Genomic DNA, 19,197 nt, shown 5'->3' with positions numbered 1-19,197 from the left:
AGAGTAAAATAACAGCTGGAGAATACTTTGCAAGGTTTCTCCAGTGCCTGTACATTACAGGAGCTTTTAAATGTTGCCTATAATAGTCCTTGGGTGCAGAGCCATTTTTGCATGAGGATTCAAAAGCAGCAAAATTTGTGGGAGAATCAGGATTTTTCAATAGACTCAACTAGGTATCACAATTGTATGCAATATCCTTCCCATAGTGAGTTTTTTTTTTTTTTTTTTTAAACACAAAGTTGTAAACTTAAGATATTTCTCACACACAGCATGGGCATACTTAGAATTACACTCCAAGATACATTCTGATACTCCTGAGTATGGGGATAACACGTTAGACTTTCAGCCCTGGTTCACACTGATGCAGTTCAGATGCGTTCCAGAATGCATAGATTCGCATGTCAAGTGAAACAACATTGGCTTTCAAAGAAAACATTCACATCTATGTGGTGCAATTCTGATGCGGTTAAAATAAAGGGTCCTGTGCGTGTTTAGAGCGGTACGATTTTAAGCTCCATAGACTGAAAATCACATTTGAAGCACAAATCACACCGCAAATTTGCACTCCAAAATGCATGGGAAGAAAAAAAAAATATCACACTGCATCGCACCCAGTCTGAACCTAGGCTCAATGTTTGGACTGATTATGTACCCGACATTTTATCTTATTTATCAAAAAAAGTCAACCAACATTGTATCAAAAACAGTGTACTGTAATGCCTGCCTCTGTACGAGTGGTACCTATAGCACTAAGCTATATTCCCTGACCACTCATACAGAGGCTCTACTGAGCCATGGGGAGTAGAAAAAAAAACTGTCAAAAAATTTGAAAACTCAGGGAGCTCTTGATACCAAGCCAAGGTCAGGTAGACCAAGCAAGATTGCAGCCACAACTGCCAGAATTGTTTGGTATACAAAAGAGAAACCCCACAGGCAACCTGTGGAAAAATACGGTTAATAACTAGGTGACAAGGTGACACATGCAGGTTAAAATGGCAATTACAGGTTCATTTCCCACATCTATGGCTTTTTAAATTGCAATTCATGTCTGTGAATAGTCAATGAGTTTGTTAGCTCTCGCGTGGATGCACTAAGCAGGCTAAATACTGAGCCATGGGGAGCAGAAAAAAACTGTCAAAAGACCTGTGTAACAAGTTAATGGAACGTTAATAAAGATGGAAAAGGATATAAAGATAATCAAAGCCTTGAATAGGCTAGTCAGTACTGTTCAAACACTTAAGAAGTGGAAAATCAGGCATCTCTTGATACCAAGCCAAGGTCAGGTAGACCAAGAAAGATTACAGCCACAACTGCCAGAAGAATTGTTCAGGGTGCAAAGGAAACCCCATAGGTAACCTCAGGAGAAACATAGGCTGCTCTGGAAAAAAGATGGTGTGGTTGTTTTTAAGGAGCACAATACTTGAACAAAAATGAGCTGCATGGTTGAGTTGCCAGAAAGAAGCCTTTATTGTGCCAATGTCACAAAAAAAAAAAAAAAAAAAACAAGTTACAACATGCCCAACAACACTGGCGCAGTAAAGGTTTCTTTTTTGGCAACTCGACCATACAGCTCATTTTTGTTCAAGTATCATCGTATTGTGCTCCTTAAAAAAAAACCACACCATCTTTTTCCAGAGCAGCCTGTATTTCTCCTGAGGTTACCCGTGGGGTTTTCTTTGCACCCTGAACAATTCTTCTGGCAGTTGTGGCTGTAATCTTTCTTGGTCTACCTACCTGACCTTGGCTTGGTATCAAGAGATGCCTTAAATTTTCCACTTCTTAAGTGTTTGAACAGTACTGACTAGCCTATTCAAGGCTTTTATTATCTTTATATCCTTTTCCATCTTTATTAACGTTCCATTACCTTGTTACACAGGTCTTTTGACAGTTCTTTTCTGCTCCCCATGGCTCAGTATTAGCCTGCTTAGTGCATCCACACAAGAGCTAACAAACTCATTGACTATTCACAGATATGAATTGCAATTTAAAAAGCCACAGATGTGGGAAATGAACTTTTAATTGCCATTTTAACCTGCGTGTGTCACCTTGTGTGTCTGTACCAAGGCCAAACACTGCAGGGGATGTAAACTTTTGATAAGGGCTATTTGGGATTTTTATGTCATCATTAGGATTCAAAAATGAGACAAAACTATGTGATAATAAATGGTTTCATATGATCACTATACTTAAATAAAATCATTTTTGGCATGATCAGTCATATTTTTAATATCGCTGCCAAAATTTCAAGATTTCAGCCAGGGTATGCAAACAACTGTAGGCACTACAGAGACAGGATGCAGAAGAGATGTACAGAAGGTGGAAGAGGGTTAAAAAAAAAAAAAAAAATCCCACAATAACATTTTTTAAACCCCCCCAGCTTTGAATGTGCAGCTGATTTCCTGCCTAGAAACTCTTCATTCAGGAAATTCTCCTTCCTCCATTTCCTTAGTAGTGAGAGGAAGGGTAGGGATCTCAAATGTAAAACGCTAGCATATGTGATCACTTTGGTGGTTACAAGGCACAGAGTCATTCTGATCGGCTCTTTGCATTTCATCCATGACTTCCACAGCAACACATTCATGCTTAATGGCATTTGCACAAGTTAGTGCAGCAAATTGCTGCATCATTGGATAGGTTATAGAGACTCAGAGGACCACAGGTAACAATTATGTTTTGCACTATACTGACATAAAATTAAACAATGGTACCAAGAGAAACAAAACTAGACACGACATTTGATGTTACGTTATATGTTTTATTAATGGCCCTCAGAATTGCCTAACGAAAACATATATAATATAAAAAAAAAACTCAGAAGACAAAAGATACGTCAATAAAAAGAAGGTTCCCAATTAAAAGTGTCCTGCAACTGATAATGCTTAGTGTACTAAATTGAATTCTTTTGGTACATAAAATAGGACATTTTATATATTTATATAAATATGATGTATTGCACTATTTACAGTTAGAAAATTAAGGAAAACTGGGTGCATCTATTGAGGAAAGCTTTGCTTTCAGTGCACTGAATCCTTTAAAAGGTTGATGTTTCTCCATAGCTAGAGGGAGTCCAGTCCCTCTCCAGTAAGTTGTCCAGCTGGTTTTTCTTTTGATGTCAAATTGCTATGGCAACAGAACCATCTTACAAAAAGAATACACACACATGGGTGTGACCTTCCACCTATGCTACCCATTATATGCTATACTAAAGAAAGCCTTTCGGTGTGAAATCTTCTAAAATCAGGTATTTCAGATTACAGGAAAAAAGTCACAGAGTGAAGAACACACACAATCAGAAACATTTAAAAAGTAATGTTAATTCTCTCAAAATGCCCATTCTTGTAATAATCTGAACCAGGCATATTTTATTGGAAAGCCATTTTTTTTTCTTTTTATAATTCCTTACAGAAACTTAGAGTGTAAAATGGCAACTCCAATTCCGACCATGGGTACCCATTTTATGAAATGAACCCATGCACCATTTATCATGGCTACGTAGTTTGTTAGCAAAATTTATTTCACCTGCCATAATCTCAGTAAAATCACTAACTTTTAGTGAAAACTGAACCGCCATGGTTTGGCTCACATATTGTACATGGCAATCTTAAACAATTATTGCCTGGTCAATAACCCCGACATTACTTAATGTTCATTCTTAAATCCTGAGGCCTCTAAAATATAGTGATTTTTAGTAGCATGTGGACTGGCTAACTAGGTACTTTAGTTTAAAAAATATATTTTGATATTGTTTATTTCATGGGCGTTAAGTGCTACAGTACAAAAATGCTAGTTCTAATAAAGCGACCCCTTAAGCACAACTCATATACCCACACTATAGAAGCATAGAATTTTAAGAAAACAAAAAAAACAAAAAAAAAAAAAAACAAAAAAAAAAAGTATTTTAGATCTCTTTCTTAATTTCGATTTTTTTGGCTTTCGGAACAAGGAAGACATTCCCATCTTTTGTTTGTTGAAGGGAATATTCGAGAGGGGAGTACGGTTTTCCATCCTCGTCCTGCAGCTTGTTGAAGACCTCCATATACAAGGTACCGAGTTGCTTCTTCATAAGACGAAGGCTGTTGTTATATTCTCCCTTCTCAGCAAGTAGCTTTTCTTTCTCGTTCTTCAGCTGATCTAGGTCACTCTCTAACTCCACAATATTCTCCATTTTCCTCTTGCGGCAATTTTGGGCTGCAACCTTATTTTTTCCACGCCTGCGTATATCTCGGATGAGAGCAAGTTGGGCGTCATTAAACTGGTGTTTGGACATCAAAACATTGAAATCATCCACAGGAAGGTTAACAATTGTATTGACTGAGAATGGTACATTAAGAGCTTTCGCTCTTTGCTCGTCTCTAGTGAAACGAGCCTCCTGGCGACTTAAAGATTTGTCCTTTGTGAATGGGGACCTACTGTGACCAGGCCTAACGGGCAACTCTACTGCTGGAGAATTGAGAGATTCGGTTTCAAAGGATCCATCAAGTGGTACAAAAGGCGAGAGTGAAAAAAATGCATCTTCTGTGATTGACGCTGGGAACTCTTCAGTGGGATTTTTGTGTTGTACGCTTTCATGTGTGCTATCCATATCTTCTATTTCAGAGTCACTGTATCCATAAGGAGCATCTCCATAGACAGAGGAGCCCATAGATTGCCCAGGTGACGTAGAACACGGACTTGTGCCAACTGAAACTCCTGAATCGGAATCATTGAATTCTGATGGATTGTTCCCATTAAATGCTTTGCACATAGAAAGGTCCTTTATATCAACAGGTTCATTTAAAAGTTCAGTGAGAGACTGGCCTGAATTGTCTGTTAAAGGCACATTGGTCAATTTCGGGTCAATAAGGGTAAATATGTCATCACAAAAAGATTCCATATTAAATGTTTGGTTTGTGTTTACTGTGGGCACATTGGGTACAAAGGAACCTGCAAAGTCATTAGAGAAAACCGGTGCGGCATTTTCAACTGGCTTTTCCAAAGGTGGTACTGGACTGTGAAATATGTAACTGGGTACAGTCTCTGCAAGGGGTTCTTGATTTGAATACATACTCAGGTCCGCAAAGCCATCAATCTGACTGCCGAAACACTGTATGGAAAGAAGACACAAAGCAAGTTAAATTGTGGAAAACTGCAATTCTACCACCTTAACCACTTCAATACTGCGCACGTTTACCTCTTCCTGCCCAGGCCAATTTTCAGCTTTTTTAGCGCGGTCGCACTTTGTATAACTAATTGTGCGGTCATGCAACACTGTACCTATATGACATTTTTATCATTTGAGACATAGAGCTTTCTTTTGGTGGTATTTAATCACCACTGGGGTTTTTTATTTTTTGCTAAACAAAAACGAAAAAAGAAAATCTACAATGAACTATGTAGTACAAGGGGCTGCCTGACTGGATACAAATTTAATGGATTGTGCAGGTGTTTCCTCCTATTAACCAACCCAATGCTGGGCACTTTCACTCCCTTCCTGCCCAGGCCAATTTTCAGCTTTCAGCGCTGTCACACTTTGAACGACAATTGCGCGGTCATGCAAAACTGTACCCAAATTAATTCTGTCATTTTCTTCACACAAATAGAGCTTTCTTTTGGTGGCATTTAATCACCTCTGGGTTTTTTATTTTTGCTAACAAAAAACAAAAAGAGACCAAAAATTTCCAAAAAAATAAAAAAGGTTTTCTTCGTTTGTTAAAAAATTTTGCAATAAAATAGGTAATTTTTCTTCTTCACAGATGTGTGCGCTGATGAGGCTACACTGATAATCAGGGCACTGGTGATCAAAGACCCAATTATCAGTGTAAATGTTCCCCATCAACCTTGCTGGATATTGACTCTCCTTTCCTCACAAAGACAGCACGTGAGGAAGGGAATGCCAATAACCGACAAGCTTGTTTACATGTGATCAGCTGTGATTGGACACAGCTGATCACATGGTAAAGGGCTGCTGTGATTGGCCCTTTACCTCGATCTGTGATCAGCTGTGTCCAAAGGACACAGTGGTCACAGAGCGTGCCCCAGGGGGCGCGGAAGGTGTGTTCTGGGAGGATGTCTATAACAAGAGCGAATATTCCTAAAAAGTTATAGTTGATTGATTACAATGGAAACTTGGTTTGGTAAAGTGTTGCTGGTTCCTAGGATAGACTGACAAGTGCATAACTTCAGTATCCATTTGTCCACTCAGAATTTAAGATTATGAACATTTTATTTACTGTGCCCATGCAAGTGATTGTGAGCCAGCTTAAAGTGTTACTAAACCCAGAACCTGCATTCACTATATCTGGTCTCCCACAGTACACAGAACATGGAAACGCAATAGTTTTCGTAAATATAAACTGATAAATACCTTTTTTTATCAGCTGTATATGGCAGTATAAGCAGTCTTGCGACATGTATCAGTGTGTGCTGATAGCTTGTAGGAGGAGTTTTCATTTCTCCCACGATTGTCCTGTCTGGACAGTGCTGATTGGCCCTGTGCTGATCACATTCTCCCAAGAAAAAAAAACTCTCTAGCAATACACACCAAACTGAGCATGAGCAGCCCGACTCCATAGATTCTGTAAATATCAGGTTATTTTTGGAGTCTGTGGAAGAAGGGGAGGATCAGAGAAGACAGGATCAAGCAGCCTTTTTACACAATGCAGAGGATAAACCCCCTAGGTTCCACAGAGTATATCAAGCAAGCTTTACTGCATATACAGACCGACTTTACTGTTGTTGGTTTAGTAACGCATTATTGTTAACATTGTTCCATATTTCAATAAACCCCCACCCACAGAAAATGTTATCCGCCACGACACATTTGTGGGGGAAGAGACCCTTGTCCTATCAACATACATTGGAATAAGCTGCTTTGTCAATGCACATGTTTGGAAGCTGGCAGTGGGTTATGGGGGGAATGAGGATGATAGGGGGTAAGGTGTAAGCAAGATGGCAGTGGGGTGCCAGGTGTGATGAGGATGACAGGGGGTAGGGTGTTAGCAAGGTGGCATTGGGGTGCCAGGTGTGATGAGGATGACAGGGGGTAGGGTGTTAGCAAGGTGGCATTGGGGTGCCAGGTGGGATGGACATCATAACTGATTGCTGCATGTGTAATACTCCTGTACATGCTACTGCACTGTTCTATGTTATCTTGTTTATGGGAATCATTGCCTCTTGAAATCCACTATAGATGTGACATCCCACCCACTTCTTTTTAAGACCCCTTTCACACTGAGGCATTTTTCAGACGCTAAAGAGCTAAAAATAGCGCCTATAAAGCCTGCAAAGCGCTTCGGCAGCGGCGCTACACGGGTGCCATTAACCCTTTCTTTGGCCGCTAGCCAAAGACCCAGGTCCATGGGTCTAGTATGGATTCGGAGGGGACCCCCACACACACCAAAATTTTTTTTTTTTTTTTTTTTTTAAAATGGCAAAACCCATACCAGACCCTTATCCGAGCATGCAGCCCAGCAGGTCAGGAAAGGGAGGGGACGAGCAAGCGCCGCCCCCCCCCCCCCCCCCCCGAACCATACCAGGTCGCATGCCCTCAACATGGGGGGATGGGTGCTTTGGAGCAGGGGGGGCTCTGCGCCCGCCCCCCACCCCAAAGCACATTGCCCCCATGTTGATGGGGACAAGGGTCTCTTCCCGACATCCCTTGCCCGGTGGTTTTTGGGGTCTGCGGGCGGGGGCTTATCAGAATCTGGAAGCCCCCCTTTAACAAGGGGGCCCCCAGATCCCGCTCCCCCATATGAACGAGTATGGGGTACATTGTACCCCTACCCATTCACTAAAAAAAAAAATAGTAGTATAGTGTTAAAAATACAGTAGACTGTTTTTGACAAATCTTATTAAAAATCTTCTTCTTCTCTGCTTCTTCCTCCGGTCTTCCTCCATCTTCTCCCGCATCTTCATCCTCCAGTCTTCTCCTTCCGCTCTTCTTCTGTCTTCTTTTTCCGGTGTTCTTCTTCCTCTGCCACCGCTCCTCCTCCGATGCTGCATCCAGATCTGTCGGCACTGATGTCCTGCATTTCTTAAATAACGATGGGGCGTGGCAATCGGATTACGTCATCCGGAGGTCACGGCCCCTTGTGACGTCACTGCCTGGGGCATGATGGGTCCGTGATGTCACCAGGGGCATGGCCTTTTTTTTTACATTCAGCAAGAAGCCCACTGACAACTGATGACTCATCGGTTGTTAAGGATACGGCGACCGGCTTCCCAGCGCCCAACTTAGCAACCAGCTATATACAGTGTAAAAAAAAAAAAAAAAAAAACAAACGCAAATCGCTGTAACATGCATAGATGTGCATCGAGTCTAAAACTAGTGGCGCTTTACCACCAACGCGGCCACACTGTTAGTGTGAAAGGGCTCTTAATTACTGGGCAGAGGGAGGGACAGGGCTGTCATTCAGGATCTATATACAGCCCCAAGTGTGTGATGTCAATACCATGTGACTTGACTAGCTCAAATCAAAACAGGAAATGTTCTCTTCAGCAAGAGAGACCAAACTGAGCATGTGCAACCTGACTCCACTCACTGTGTCTTATCTGGACTGGTCCAGGGGAACAGTGCAGGAGGGGGAGGATCGGTGCATACACGATCAAACAGCCTTTTTACGCAATGCAAAGGATTAACTCCTTAGGGTCCATAGAGAGTATAACAAGTGGACTTAGTAACACTTTAAGAGTAATCTCCCAAGATACAGGTCCAGTAAAAAACGCTGCCCATCAATATTATGAGAAGCAAATGTGTGTCATGTGGTTTAGGAGAACAATAGTCAGTTTGTATTATTGTAGGCTTGTGTATCATTAGAGTGCTGGTCACAGAGATCATCAGTAGTGCTCTCAGAAGTACAGAGGGTGTTTTATCTGCAGTATTTTATGGATGTAGATACATATAAAATGTTTGCATAAAAAATTGGCTTGTGCCTATTTAGCAAAGTGCACAAATAATGACGAAGTACGAGCAGACAGAAAAGACCAGTTAGTACACTAAAATATTTGTAATAATATTTTAATAAAACATTAAATGTTTTACTAAACCCACAACAGTAAAATCAGTCTGTATATGCAGTAAAGCATGCTTGTTATACTCACTGTGGGACCTAATGGGTTAATCCTCCACATTGTGTAAAAAGGCTGTTTGATCCTGTCTTATCTGATTCCCCCCTTCTTCCACTGTCCCCAACCCATCTCCTGATAGAACAGAGCCTTGGGGGAAAGCTGAATATGCTCAGTTTGGTGTGTATTGCTAGAGTTTTTTTCTTGGGAGAGTGCATGTGATCAGCACAGGGCCAATTAGCACTGTCCGGAAAGAGGGTCAGGGGTCCTGCAGCCTCATAGGACAAGCAGGGGAGAATGAAAACTCCTACAAGCTTTAACCAGTGCTCAGCCAAACACTGATAGAAGTCACAAGACTGCTCTAACTGCTGATGAGAAAAGGTATTTAGCAGTTTATATTTAATAAATGCATTTCCATGTTGTGTACTGTGGGAGACCAGATATACTGAATGCAGGGTCCTGGGTTTAGTAACACTTCAATAATTTTGACACACAATATTATATATTTATTATTTATCGGCATATAACACGCACATTCATTTTAAGAGGGAAGTTTCAGGAAAAAAACTAATTTTAAATAAGGAACTTTGAAGCAAAATAAGGGTCAGTGCCCATCTGCAGCCTCACCATTGCCATCAATGCAGCCTGATCAATGCCCATCTGCAGCCTCACAAGTGCCATCAATGCAGCCTCATCAGTCCACATCAATGCAGCAGCCTCACCATTGCCATCAGTGCAGCAGCCTCATCAATGCCCATCTGCAGCCTAGAGGGGACAGGGAGGGGGGTGGGATGAGCACCGACAGATTACATACAGTGAGAATCTCCTATGATAGACAGAACAGTGCTCCAATGGTGGCCCAGGAGACAGGACTTCCTATTACAGAGGCCACCAAGTAAGCAGGAGCTTTTCACTGTATGTAATCTGACGGCGCTCGTCCCACCCCCCTCCCTGTCCCCTCCGAGGCAGCTAAAATTGAAGTATTGGCATATAACACGCACACACTATTTGCACCCGATTTTCAGGGTGAAAAAGTGAGTGTTATACGCCAATAAATAAATAAATACTATATATATATATATATATATATATAAATAAATAAATACTATATATATAAATAAATACTATATATATATATATATATATATATATATATATATATATATATATATATATATATATATATATATATATATATATATATATATATATATATATTTCGATTGTTTATGCTTAAATCTTTTCAAGATCAGGTTGTCTTACTTTAAGGCAAACGCTCGACATGCCAACACGGTCAGTATTTGTCTGTGAGATACGACAGCAGGCATGGACCGTTTTGATAGGAAAAAAAAAGCCTAATTTCTGAGGACTATCAATGCTTGTCCCCCCCCCCCCCCCCAATTGAAAGCCTCCTTAACCCCTTGTCTACCACTGTACTTTTTTTTAAATGGCATGGTATAAAAGGGGTAAAGCAAGCTCAGGGCTGCTCCTACCTACACCCATGATCTTGCTATTGATTTTTACAGCTGGCAAAAGACTTTTAGATAAAAAGGCTCCAGGCTGCTCTAGAGCTACCCAATTACTTTTAGAGGGCTATGGGAGCTGTGGGGTTTCAAGTAATTTCTAGCAAAAAAAAAGGATTTTAATGTTTGCAAAAATTTTAAAAACTGCCCCGGCAGACACATGCTGTTTTTGTGCCAAGCCCCGCAACTGTACTGTATTAGACCCTTTTTAGTTCACCTAATTTTATGGTTGGCTTTTTAAAAAAAATAAAAAAAATCACATTGTGATAATCAGAATTTGTATGCGATTGGCTTATAGAGGAGACGTCATAATAACAAGCCTACCTGTAACTCAGGAATAGACAGCAGCTCCTCCCAGGCCTGTTCCATTTCTCGCATGCCTTCTGCATTAGTGGTTGTGTTCTGCAGAGTTTCTGGTGCAGGAAGCTGCTGTGGAGGGAGCAAGTTCTGACTGACCTCCATGTGAGGACTGGGTGCAATTTCTGTTTGGAAGGTCATTGTAGGTGCCTGAAAACATACATAGTGGGGTTTCTTTTATATATTTTTTTTATTATATGTCAAGTGTTTGTATATTGAATCTTTATATATCAAAAATATTTAATACAAGCTGAAATTCAAAAAAAGGAACAAAGATTGCATGCTCTGACAGACGGTTGGATTCTTGTGCGGCCCTCCATCATACCCCAGACAACTGGAAAGTCTTAGTATCACTAATATCAGACTCCAAATGTGCAGGAAGACTGAAGGAGTTTGTCTACTCCGGGTCTGTACACCTAGAAGTGATAACTAGAGACACTGGGCAAACTGCCACCACCCTCTTCTTGCAGTTTGGCTCAAGGTGCAGGGACCCAAAGTGGGCAAACTGGAATTACAAAGTACAATATTCCACCAAGAATCATGCACAAACTGTGCAGGAATTGCAACAATGGAGACCATATGGCACTGGCAGGCCGGACAACAGTTTGGAACTTTTCATCATACACCAGAATGTGTTACTGAAAGCCAGCAGTGCCTATGGCTTGTGATGGCTAAAGAAATCCAATCCAGCGCAAAAATACAGTTTTAGTGAAGGTGTAATTAAATCCACAAAACCCAAGGATAAAATCCGAGACCCTTTCTTATTTAAGCTGTAGTAAACCTAAAAAAATAGATTTAATATGATGCAGCACACCAAACCTTAAAGTGGTTCTAAAAGTTGAAGGTTTTTAAACGGCATGCATCCTATGCATGCCGTTAAAAAAGCTTCAATATACAGCCCTCCCCCCCCATACTTACGGAATTGTAATCTGCCTCCTCCTTGGCTGAGAGACAGCAGCAGGAGCCACTGGCTCCCGCTGCGGTCAATCACAGCCTGTGAGGAGGGGACAAGCCCCAATATGCGCGTCTTATGAACACACAGAGGGGGGCTTGGGAGTGAGCATGCACATGTGCCTCCATCGCAAGCAGCTTGCGATGGAGGCATTTAGAGAAGAGGAGGAGCCAGGAGCGTGGGGGGGGGGAGACAGAAAGGTCCCGTGTCTGTGTTATAGCCTAAATATGTTTATCTGTACTGATAACACACCGTCTTCCTGTGATCAGCTGCCTCCTCTCTCCTCTGCCCGGCTGACAGTTCCTGTGGGCGGGGCTGAGCACCGCCGCTGACTTTAGCCGGGGAGGAGAGGAGAGACAGAGCCGAGGAGTCACATGATTGCTGGAAGATGCTGTGTTATCAGTACAGATAAGCATATTTATGATATAAAACACAGACACAGGGGAACTTATTGTTATAATACAGAGGGGATGGGAGCTTTTAGGGCCAGTTCACACCAGATGCAGTTCTGTGCGCTTTTTTCCTGCACAAAATGCATGCACAGTGTTTTCCATGTATTCCAATGGCTCTAGTTCACACCATGCAGTCAGTTTCTGGTCAGTTTCTGCTCTGGAAACTGACTGCATGGTGTGAACTAGAGCCATTGGAATACATGGAAAACACTGCATGCATTTTGTGCAGGAAAAAAAAAAAAAAAAAAAACGCACGGAACTGCATCTGGTGTCAACTGGCCCTTAAATGTTAAGTATGAGAGCAGCAGGAGCGGTGGGGGTGGCCGCTGGCAGGAGCAGAAAGTCAGAGAGGGGAGGGGGGAGATGATAGGAAGAGAGGACACGGGAGACAGAGAGCATGACTGCGGCTGACGGAGGCACGTACGCTGACAATGGTGTCAGGGCTCAGCAGCCCTTATATATCGTGGTCAAAGTAAAGGGGAAGGGCATGGCCAGGCAGGATCAGACAGATATTACAGGTGAAACAGAGAGCCAAATGACACAGCACAAATGCTGTGCTGTGTATAACATGCTTTATGGGAACAGGATCTGTTTTTTTTTTTGGGGGGGGGGGGGGGGTTAATAAATGCTTTAAAAACCCCTTTAAAACTGGGCAGAACAGAGTTGCCCTTAATATGACATTTACAAATTCACAAAAAGGGTCATTTAAAATTCAATGCAGACACTTGTAAATCATCTACTTAAAAAGTCTAGGCAACATAACTGAATCGCTTTTCCCGATTTACTAAAACTGATGCGCACATAATCTGATGCAGCTGTGTATGGTAACCAATCACCTTCTAACTTTAGCTTGTTCAGTTAAGCTTGGACAAAAAAAATAAATACATTTTTTTAAAAACCTGGAAGCTGATTGGTTTTTGTGCAGAGCTGCACCCAGTTTCGCACTCTCAAGTTTTAGTAAATCAACCCCTTAGTGCCTAAACAGTCAACCATCAGGCCCAAGCATTGTCTCATGGTGGCGGGGTTGTTGCTAGCACAGTCCCTATACTGATCATAGGGTATGGCCGGTGTTTGCATAGGATCTTTGTAGAGGCTACTGCAAGGAAGGTAAGTCAAGGCATTAGAAGATGCCTTCCACACAACAGGTAGGTTAATTTTTTTTTCAATCTTGTCAGCACGTGCTGTAATTTATACTTCATTGGCCATTGCTAGTTGCCCTTCACTATACAATTAGGTACAAGATGCCACTTAGAATGTAATCTATAGTCTTTAAACCCTAAATAGTTACCTCCATCTGGAATGTATCAGCTAAAAGTTTCAAGCATTCATCAAAGGACAATCCTTGGCCCAGATCTGGCTTATTCTAGACACAAAAAGAAATGTAAACATTAGCTGGTTGATCCCAACAAGTTGTCCATGCCAACACTGCTTTATTAAACAAGATGTGGACTAATTACCTGCAAGGAGCTTATGACCACTGCAGCCTCGATCGGTGCCGGCTGCTGAACAGGGATGAATTCCCCGGTCTCCTCATCTAATTGCAGATTGGCAAAAAAGGCTTTTTCCTGCTCCTTTAGAAGCTGCTCCTGGTGCTCTTTTTCAATCTTCTTCTGTTTTTCCAGCTCATATTCTTTCCGTCTTTGGTGGTAGTCAAAAACTTCTCGACCAACACCGAGGTCAATGTCTTGTTTCCACAGGATGTCGATGAGATCCATATCCTAAGAAAAAAAAAATACAATATATAGTCAGTAAAATGTATAACCCAACAGCCTTCATTACACTGAGGCAAATGGATAAAATCGTCTGAAGAAAGGGCAATTGGTTCCCAGAGTAACCACATTTTTTAATCTCCAATACTTCACTACGAACATTCAAGATTTCAAATGGTTGCTAGGGCTCACAAAACCAATTTCTCATTTGGACACCATTATGCATGAGGCCCACTGAGTAATATTCATAGAGGAAGGTGTACATGGGTAAACTGAGGCTGTCTGAGGATCAGCACAGCCTCAAGAAGGCAGAAGAAAGGGTGGGCCCACTAATTTATGATGATAAAGAAAGCGGCTGAAACTCCGCCATTCGCTCTAATCTTCACTGACACCGAATGCTACAAATCAATAATACATCTGCCACTAAAAAACACAGTTATTCAACACGGTCATCACCATCCAACACCAGAAAGGGGGATGGCTTACCAACAATGGCCATGTCTTCATAAAATATACCAGTTTTAAAACACTGGAAAGTATGCTGATCACCTGCCTGAATCTCTACACTGTAAAGATATTACCTTCTTTAGTTAGAAGTGGCAATTGGCTAAAGAATGTATCCAGAAGACAATCTGATTACAGTCAAGGCCTCTTTCAAACGGGCAGCCAGGGTTTGGTAAAGACAGATGGCAGAGCCGCAGTTATACTAACCCCCTGGCCATCCACCCAAAGTCTAAAGTTCAGCTGGAGGAGTTGCAGCAAAGTTAACATGCTATGTTGAGTTGACAGGTGGTGCTGCCTGTCAAACTTGGCCATTAAAGCGGTGTTCTGCCTGGTGGGGGAAAAAAAAAAAAAAAAGAAGTCAGCAGCTACAAATACTGTAGCTGCTGACTTTTAATATATAGACACTTACCTGTCCAGGGAGCCCGCGATGACGGCATCCCAGTCGCATCGGCTGTCGGGTGCTGCTGCTGCCATTCCTCGTCAGGGAAACCGGCAGTGAAGCCCTTCAGCTCCAAAGCCGGTTCCATACTGCTCACGTGTGACGCGCTTTCCAATTGGCGCGGCGGCGGGGGGGCCGAACTTCGAGGGACGACGTTGTCGTCTCCCAGATGTGTCTAAAACAGGTACCAGTTCTCCCCTCCCTCCTGAAAGGTGCCATTTGTCATAAAAAATAATGTACTGAGTTTCCGTTTTTACTGTGTTATTACTAGCCATTAGTGCGACTCGGCTCTCCTCACGGCTGCTTCTCGCCTCTCTGTTCCCTTGAGGCAGCAGTGGGCGGGGCTGAAAAGATCAGTGGGGAGCTGACGTCAGCGAGGAGGAGAGGTGAGAAGGAGAGGCACGGACATGCTGCGCAGACGTGCATGGTCACATATGGCAGCGCCTTACACAGGAGGAGGATTTTAACGGATGGACAGGGAGGAAGGTGCGGACCAACTAATCGATAATGAAAATCGTTGACAACGATTTTCATTATTGATTAATCGTTTCAGCCCTAACATATATTATATTTATACACACACACTGTATAATATATATATATTACACACGGGCGGATAGAATTCAGCTTAGATGAAGTTATCTACGGTACCTAAACTCAGACAATGCTTTCCTATGGCCCCCATTCACACACTGCGTTTAGCGACGGTTTTGTTACATGGGGTTTTGTGCGGTTAGAAAAAATTTATTTGACTGCGTTCAGGACCGATTTAATCGCAGCTATCTGTAAATAACCGCATCGCTGTGTACCATTTCACCTGCGGATAACAGTAGCAACAAGGAAAGAAAAAAACAGGAAGCACATTAGAAATGGCAAGAATGTTTCACCGCAGCTAAATCGCATGTAATCGCTGCTAATCGCAATGTACAACTGCAAGTGATCGCTGTGCCTGAAGACTTGGAATTTCAATATAACAAAACATGCTTTTAACAGCGGCAGGACAGCTGCACCTGTGAAAAAGAGGCCTTAACCTATTCCCGCCAGCTGTATGAATACATTTGGCCTCTCTGCAGATGGGCCTTTAATGGCAAGAGGCTGCATATATTCGTCCAAAATGTAAAAATGCGCGCTCCCAGCACAGTTACAGGTGGGTACCGGAAAACTCCAGGTGGCCACTTGCGATCGGAGCCTCCCGCCTCCCGGCATTTAGAACTTCTTAAAGGGCCGGGAGGTGGCAGCAGAAAGGGGTGTAAGTATACTATTCCTAGCCTAAGGATGAAGCCTGGTCTAAGTAGTTGTAGGGGGGTCAGCCCGTCTGAGCACTGACAGGCTGACCCCCCACCCCTTCAACCTCTGCAGAAATGCTGGCAGCACTCATACGTCTATTTCCCCAAAGACAACCTCTGGATATGACGCTGAGCACGTGCACACAACTTCTTTGGTCGACCATGGCGAGTCCTGTTCTGAGTGGAATCTGTCCTGTTAAACCGATGTATGATCTTGGCCACCGTGCTGCAGCTCAGTTTCAGGGTCTTGGCAATCTTCTTATAGCCTAGGCCAGTGATGGCGAACCTTGGCACCCCAGATGTTTTGGAACCACATTTCCCATGATTCTCAACTACACTGCAGAGCGCATGAGCATCATGGGAAATGTAGTTCCAAAACATCTGGGGTGCCAAGGTTCACCATCACTGGCCTAGGCCATTTTTATGTAGAGCAACAATTCTTTTTTTTTCAGATCCTCAAAGAGTTCTTTGCCATGAGGTTCCATGTTAAACTTCCAGTGACCAGTATGAGAGAGTGAGAGCGATAACACCAAATTTAACACACCTGCTCCCCATTCACACCTGAGACCTTGTAACACCAACAGGTCACATGACACCAGGGAGGGAAAACGGCTAATTGGGCCCAATTTGGACATTTTCACTTAGGGGTGTACTCACTTTTGTTGCCAGCAGTTTAGAAATGAATGGCTATATGTTGAGATATTTTGAGGGGAAAGCAAATTTACACTGTTATACAAGCTGTACACTCACTACTTTATATTGTAGCAAAGTATCATTTCTTCAGTGTTGTCACATGTGAGATACTGTATACACACACACACACACACACACACACACACACACACACGCGCGCAAATGTGGTTTTCACGCCTTTATTCTGGTTCAGCAGCATCTAACCCTCAGGGTATAGGAGAAAGGCCTTTCCACGGTCTTTTGTAGTCATATGCCGTGTCACAAGAGAACTAGTAACAATAGGGAACTATCAGAGGAACTGTGCTCATTTCATTTCCTGTCAAAATAATATTCTACACGCACACAATAGGCTGCGTCTGGCTCACAAGGAAAGATACAGATCAGTATATTTCTGGAGTGATGCAAGTCTTTGCATTTTATTAATCTGCTCACATAACAAGCGACAAAAAAAATCCTAAACTTATCAGCAATATATCAGCACAATTCCAGTTAACTGTTTCATTGGAATTTATTTTGACAGATATGTACAGAAAATGCTATACATGTTTCCAGATCAGAGGCTCAATTCACAAAGCTTTAAACACAAGAATAAAGATCTTTATTACAGCCTTGTGACTAATTTTCAAATCCCATTTGATGCAGCCAAAAATAGCCACCCCCTTTTAAAAAAACGAAGAAAGAGGGAGAAAAAAAAAAAAGGGGGGGGGGGGGAGAAAGAAAGAAGAAGAAAGAAAGACGAAAGAAAGAAAGAAGAAAGAAAGACGAAAGAAAGAAGAAGAAAGAAAGACGAAAGACAGAAAGACAGAAGAAAAAAAAGAGGAAGAAGAAAACAAAAGGAGAAAAATTATTCTTGTCCTGGTGTGTTTAGGAACTAAGCCTAAAAGGTATGTGGTTTTCTGTATGATTGCCAGCATTCCATGACCACCAAGAGAAACGTCTTATGGGTCGAACATGATGCGATTCAAAGTTATGAAAACGTGTCTTCATAAAGTGGCTGAGACATTGTTAAAAGTTTGATTGTCTGCAGGTGCCTCAGAATTGCACCACCACCAATATATTAGATAAAATGGATCTTGCGTGGGTCCAAGTACCTCATCCAGGTGCCTTAGGGGGGCTCCTACTAGGGGAAAGGCAAGTACATCTCAAGGGTGAACAATTGGAGTCTAGGACAGGGGTCTCCAAACTTTCTAAACAAAAGGGCTGTCCTTCTACTGTCCTTCAGACTTTGGAGTGGGTTGGACTGTGCCCTATCTTTGGTATTAGGGGAAGAAATCATGCCCCATTGTTGGCATAAGTTGCAGGAATAATGCCTCAGGGGCCAGATAAAAAGGCAAGTAAAGGGCTGCATCCAACCCTCAGGCTGCAGTTTGGAGATCACTGGTCTAGGGCCATCAGCAAATTGTGGCAATTTTCCCCCTTTGTGATCACCTGCAGCCACTTCCCGTCTACATGTATGCACTCCAAAAATGGCTGCATGACATTTCTCAGGGCAGGTTTCCTGATGGTGACAACAGTGGGCCATGTCTGCAGACATGCAAAAACAATTGTGAGACTGAGTCAGATTGTCGTCATCCTATAACAGGAAGTGCCTAAACAAGCACCTTCATGGCAAAATCAACAGGTATTCTAATGAAGACTTCGGATTTAAAATGTTTTAAAAAGTAGTTCTAATATGTTAGAGTTTATATGAGATTTTGGGGCCAATTCATACCAATTCCCCTCACCCCCCACAGCAATTTGCCTTATGTTCTTAATGTTTCAGTTTACACCAATGCACTAAAAAACAATAGGACAGGTTGCATTTTTACACAGCACATGGGCATGGGAAATGTCATTTTGTGACATTTCAATAAAGATTAAAACAAAAATTTACAAAACAGTGCAATTTGTTGCAACACACTGCCCCACACCTGACAATGAAGCATAAAGTGCACCCGCTGGTGTGAATGGGCCCTTAGTGACGGAGATTCCATGTAAGAACTTCTCATCAATTCTTTTATCAGAATAAATATAATATATCCTGCAACAGTAAAACAGAATCTAGTTGTGTGTAACCTCCTCAACCATTGTGTTTATATGCCCTTTAGTGTTCTAATGCTGGGTTTGTTAGCAAAAGAACACACGTTGTGGGCTGTAGTGGAACCGGAGAGTGAGCATTCCATACTGGATTCCACAAGCACAGAACTCCCTCTCTCATGACACACACAGCTCTAAGTTAGCAATGAAAAGAGCAACAATAA

The 19,197-nt window shown here is 42.2% G+C and overlaps 1 protein-coding gene across 1 annotated transcript in view; it reads right to left on the bottom strand.

Annotated features, from left to right (window-relative positions):
* Positions 1–2,734: 2,734 nt before the first annotated feature.
* The window catches only part of NFE2L2 (NFE2 like bZIP transcription factor 2), a 55,353-nt gene continuing 38,890 nt past the window's right edge, over positions 2,735–19,197 (bottom strand). The window contains exons 2-5 of the mRNA XM_073633835.1: positions 13,784–14,044; positions 13,615–13,689; positions 10,890–11,072; positions 2,735–5,083 (exon numbers count right to left, since the gene is read on the bottom strand). Coding sequence (XP_073489936.1) covers positions 3,899–5,083; positions 10,890–11,072; positions 13,615–13,689; positions 13,784–14,044 — 1,704 coding nt within the window. The 3' untranslated portion in view covers positions 2,735–3,898. The remainder of the gene's footprint in view (positions 5,084–10,889; positions 11,073–13,614; positions 13,690–13,783; positions 14,045–19,197) is intronic.

The sequence above is a fragment of the Aquarana catesbeiana genome, linkage group LG06 (genome assembly GCF_042186555.1).
Source record: "Aquarana catesbeiana isolate 2022-GZ linkage group LG06, ASM4218655v1, whole genome shotgun sequence".
NCBI classification, from domain to species: domain Eukaryota; kingdom Metazoa; phylum Chordata; class Amphibia; order Anura; family Ranidae; genus Aquarana; species Aquarana catesbeiana.
This window is presented reverse-complemented; position numbering and strand designations above follow the sequence as displayed.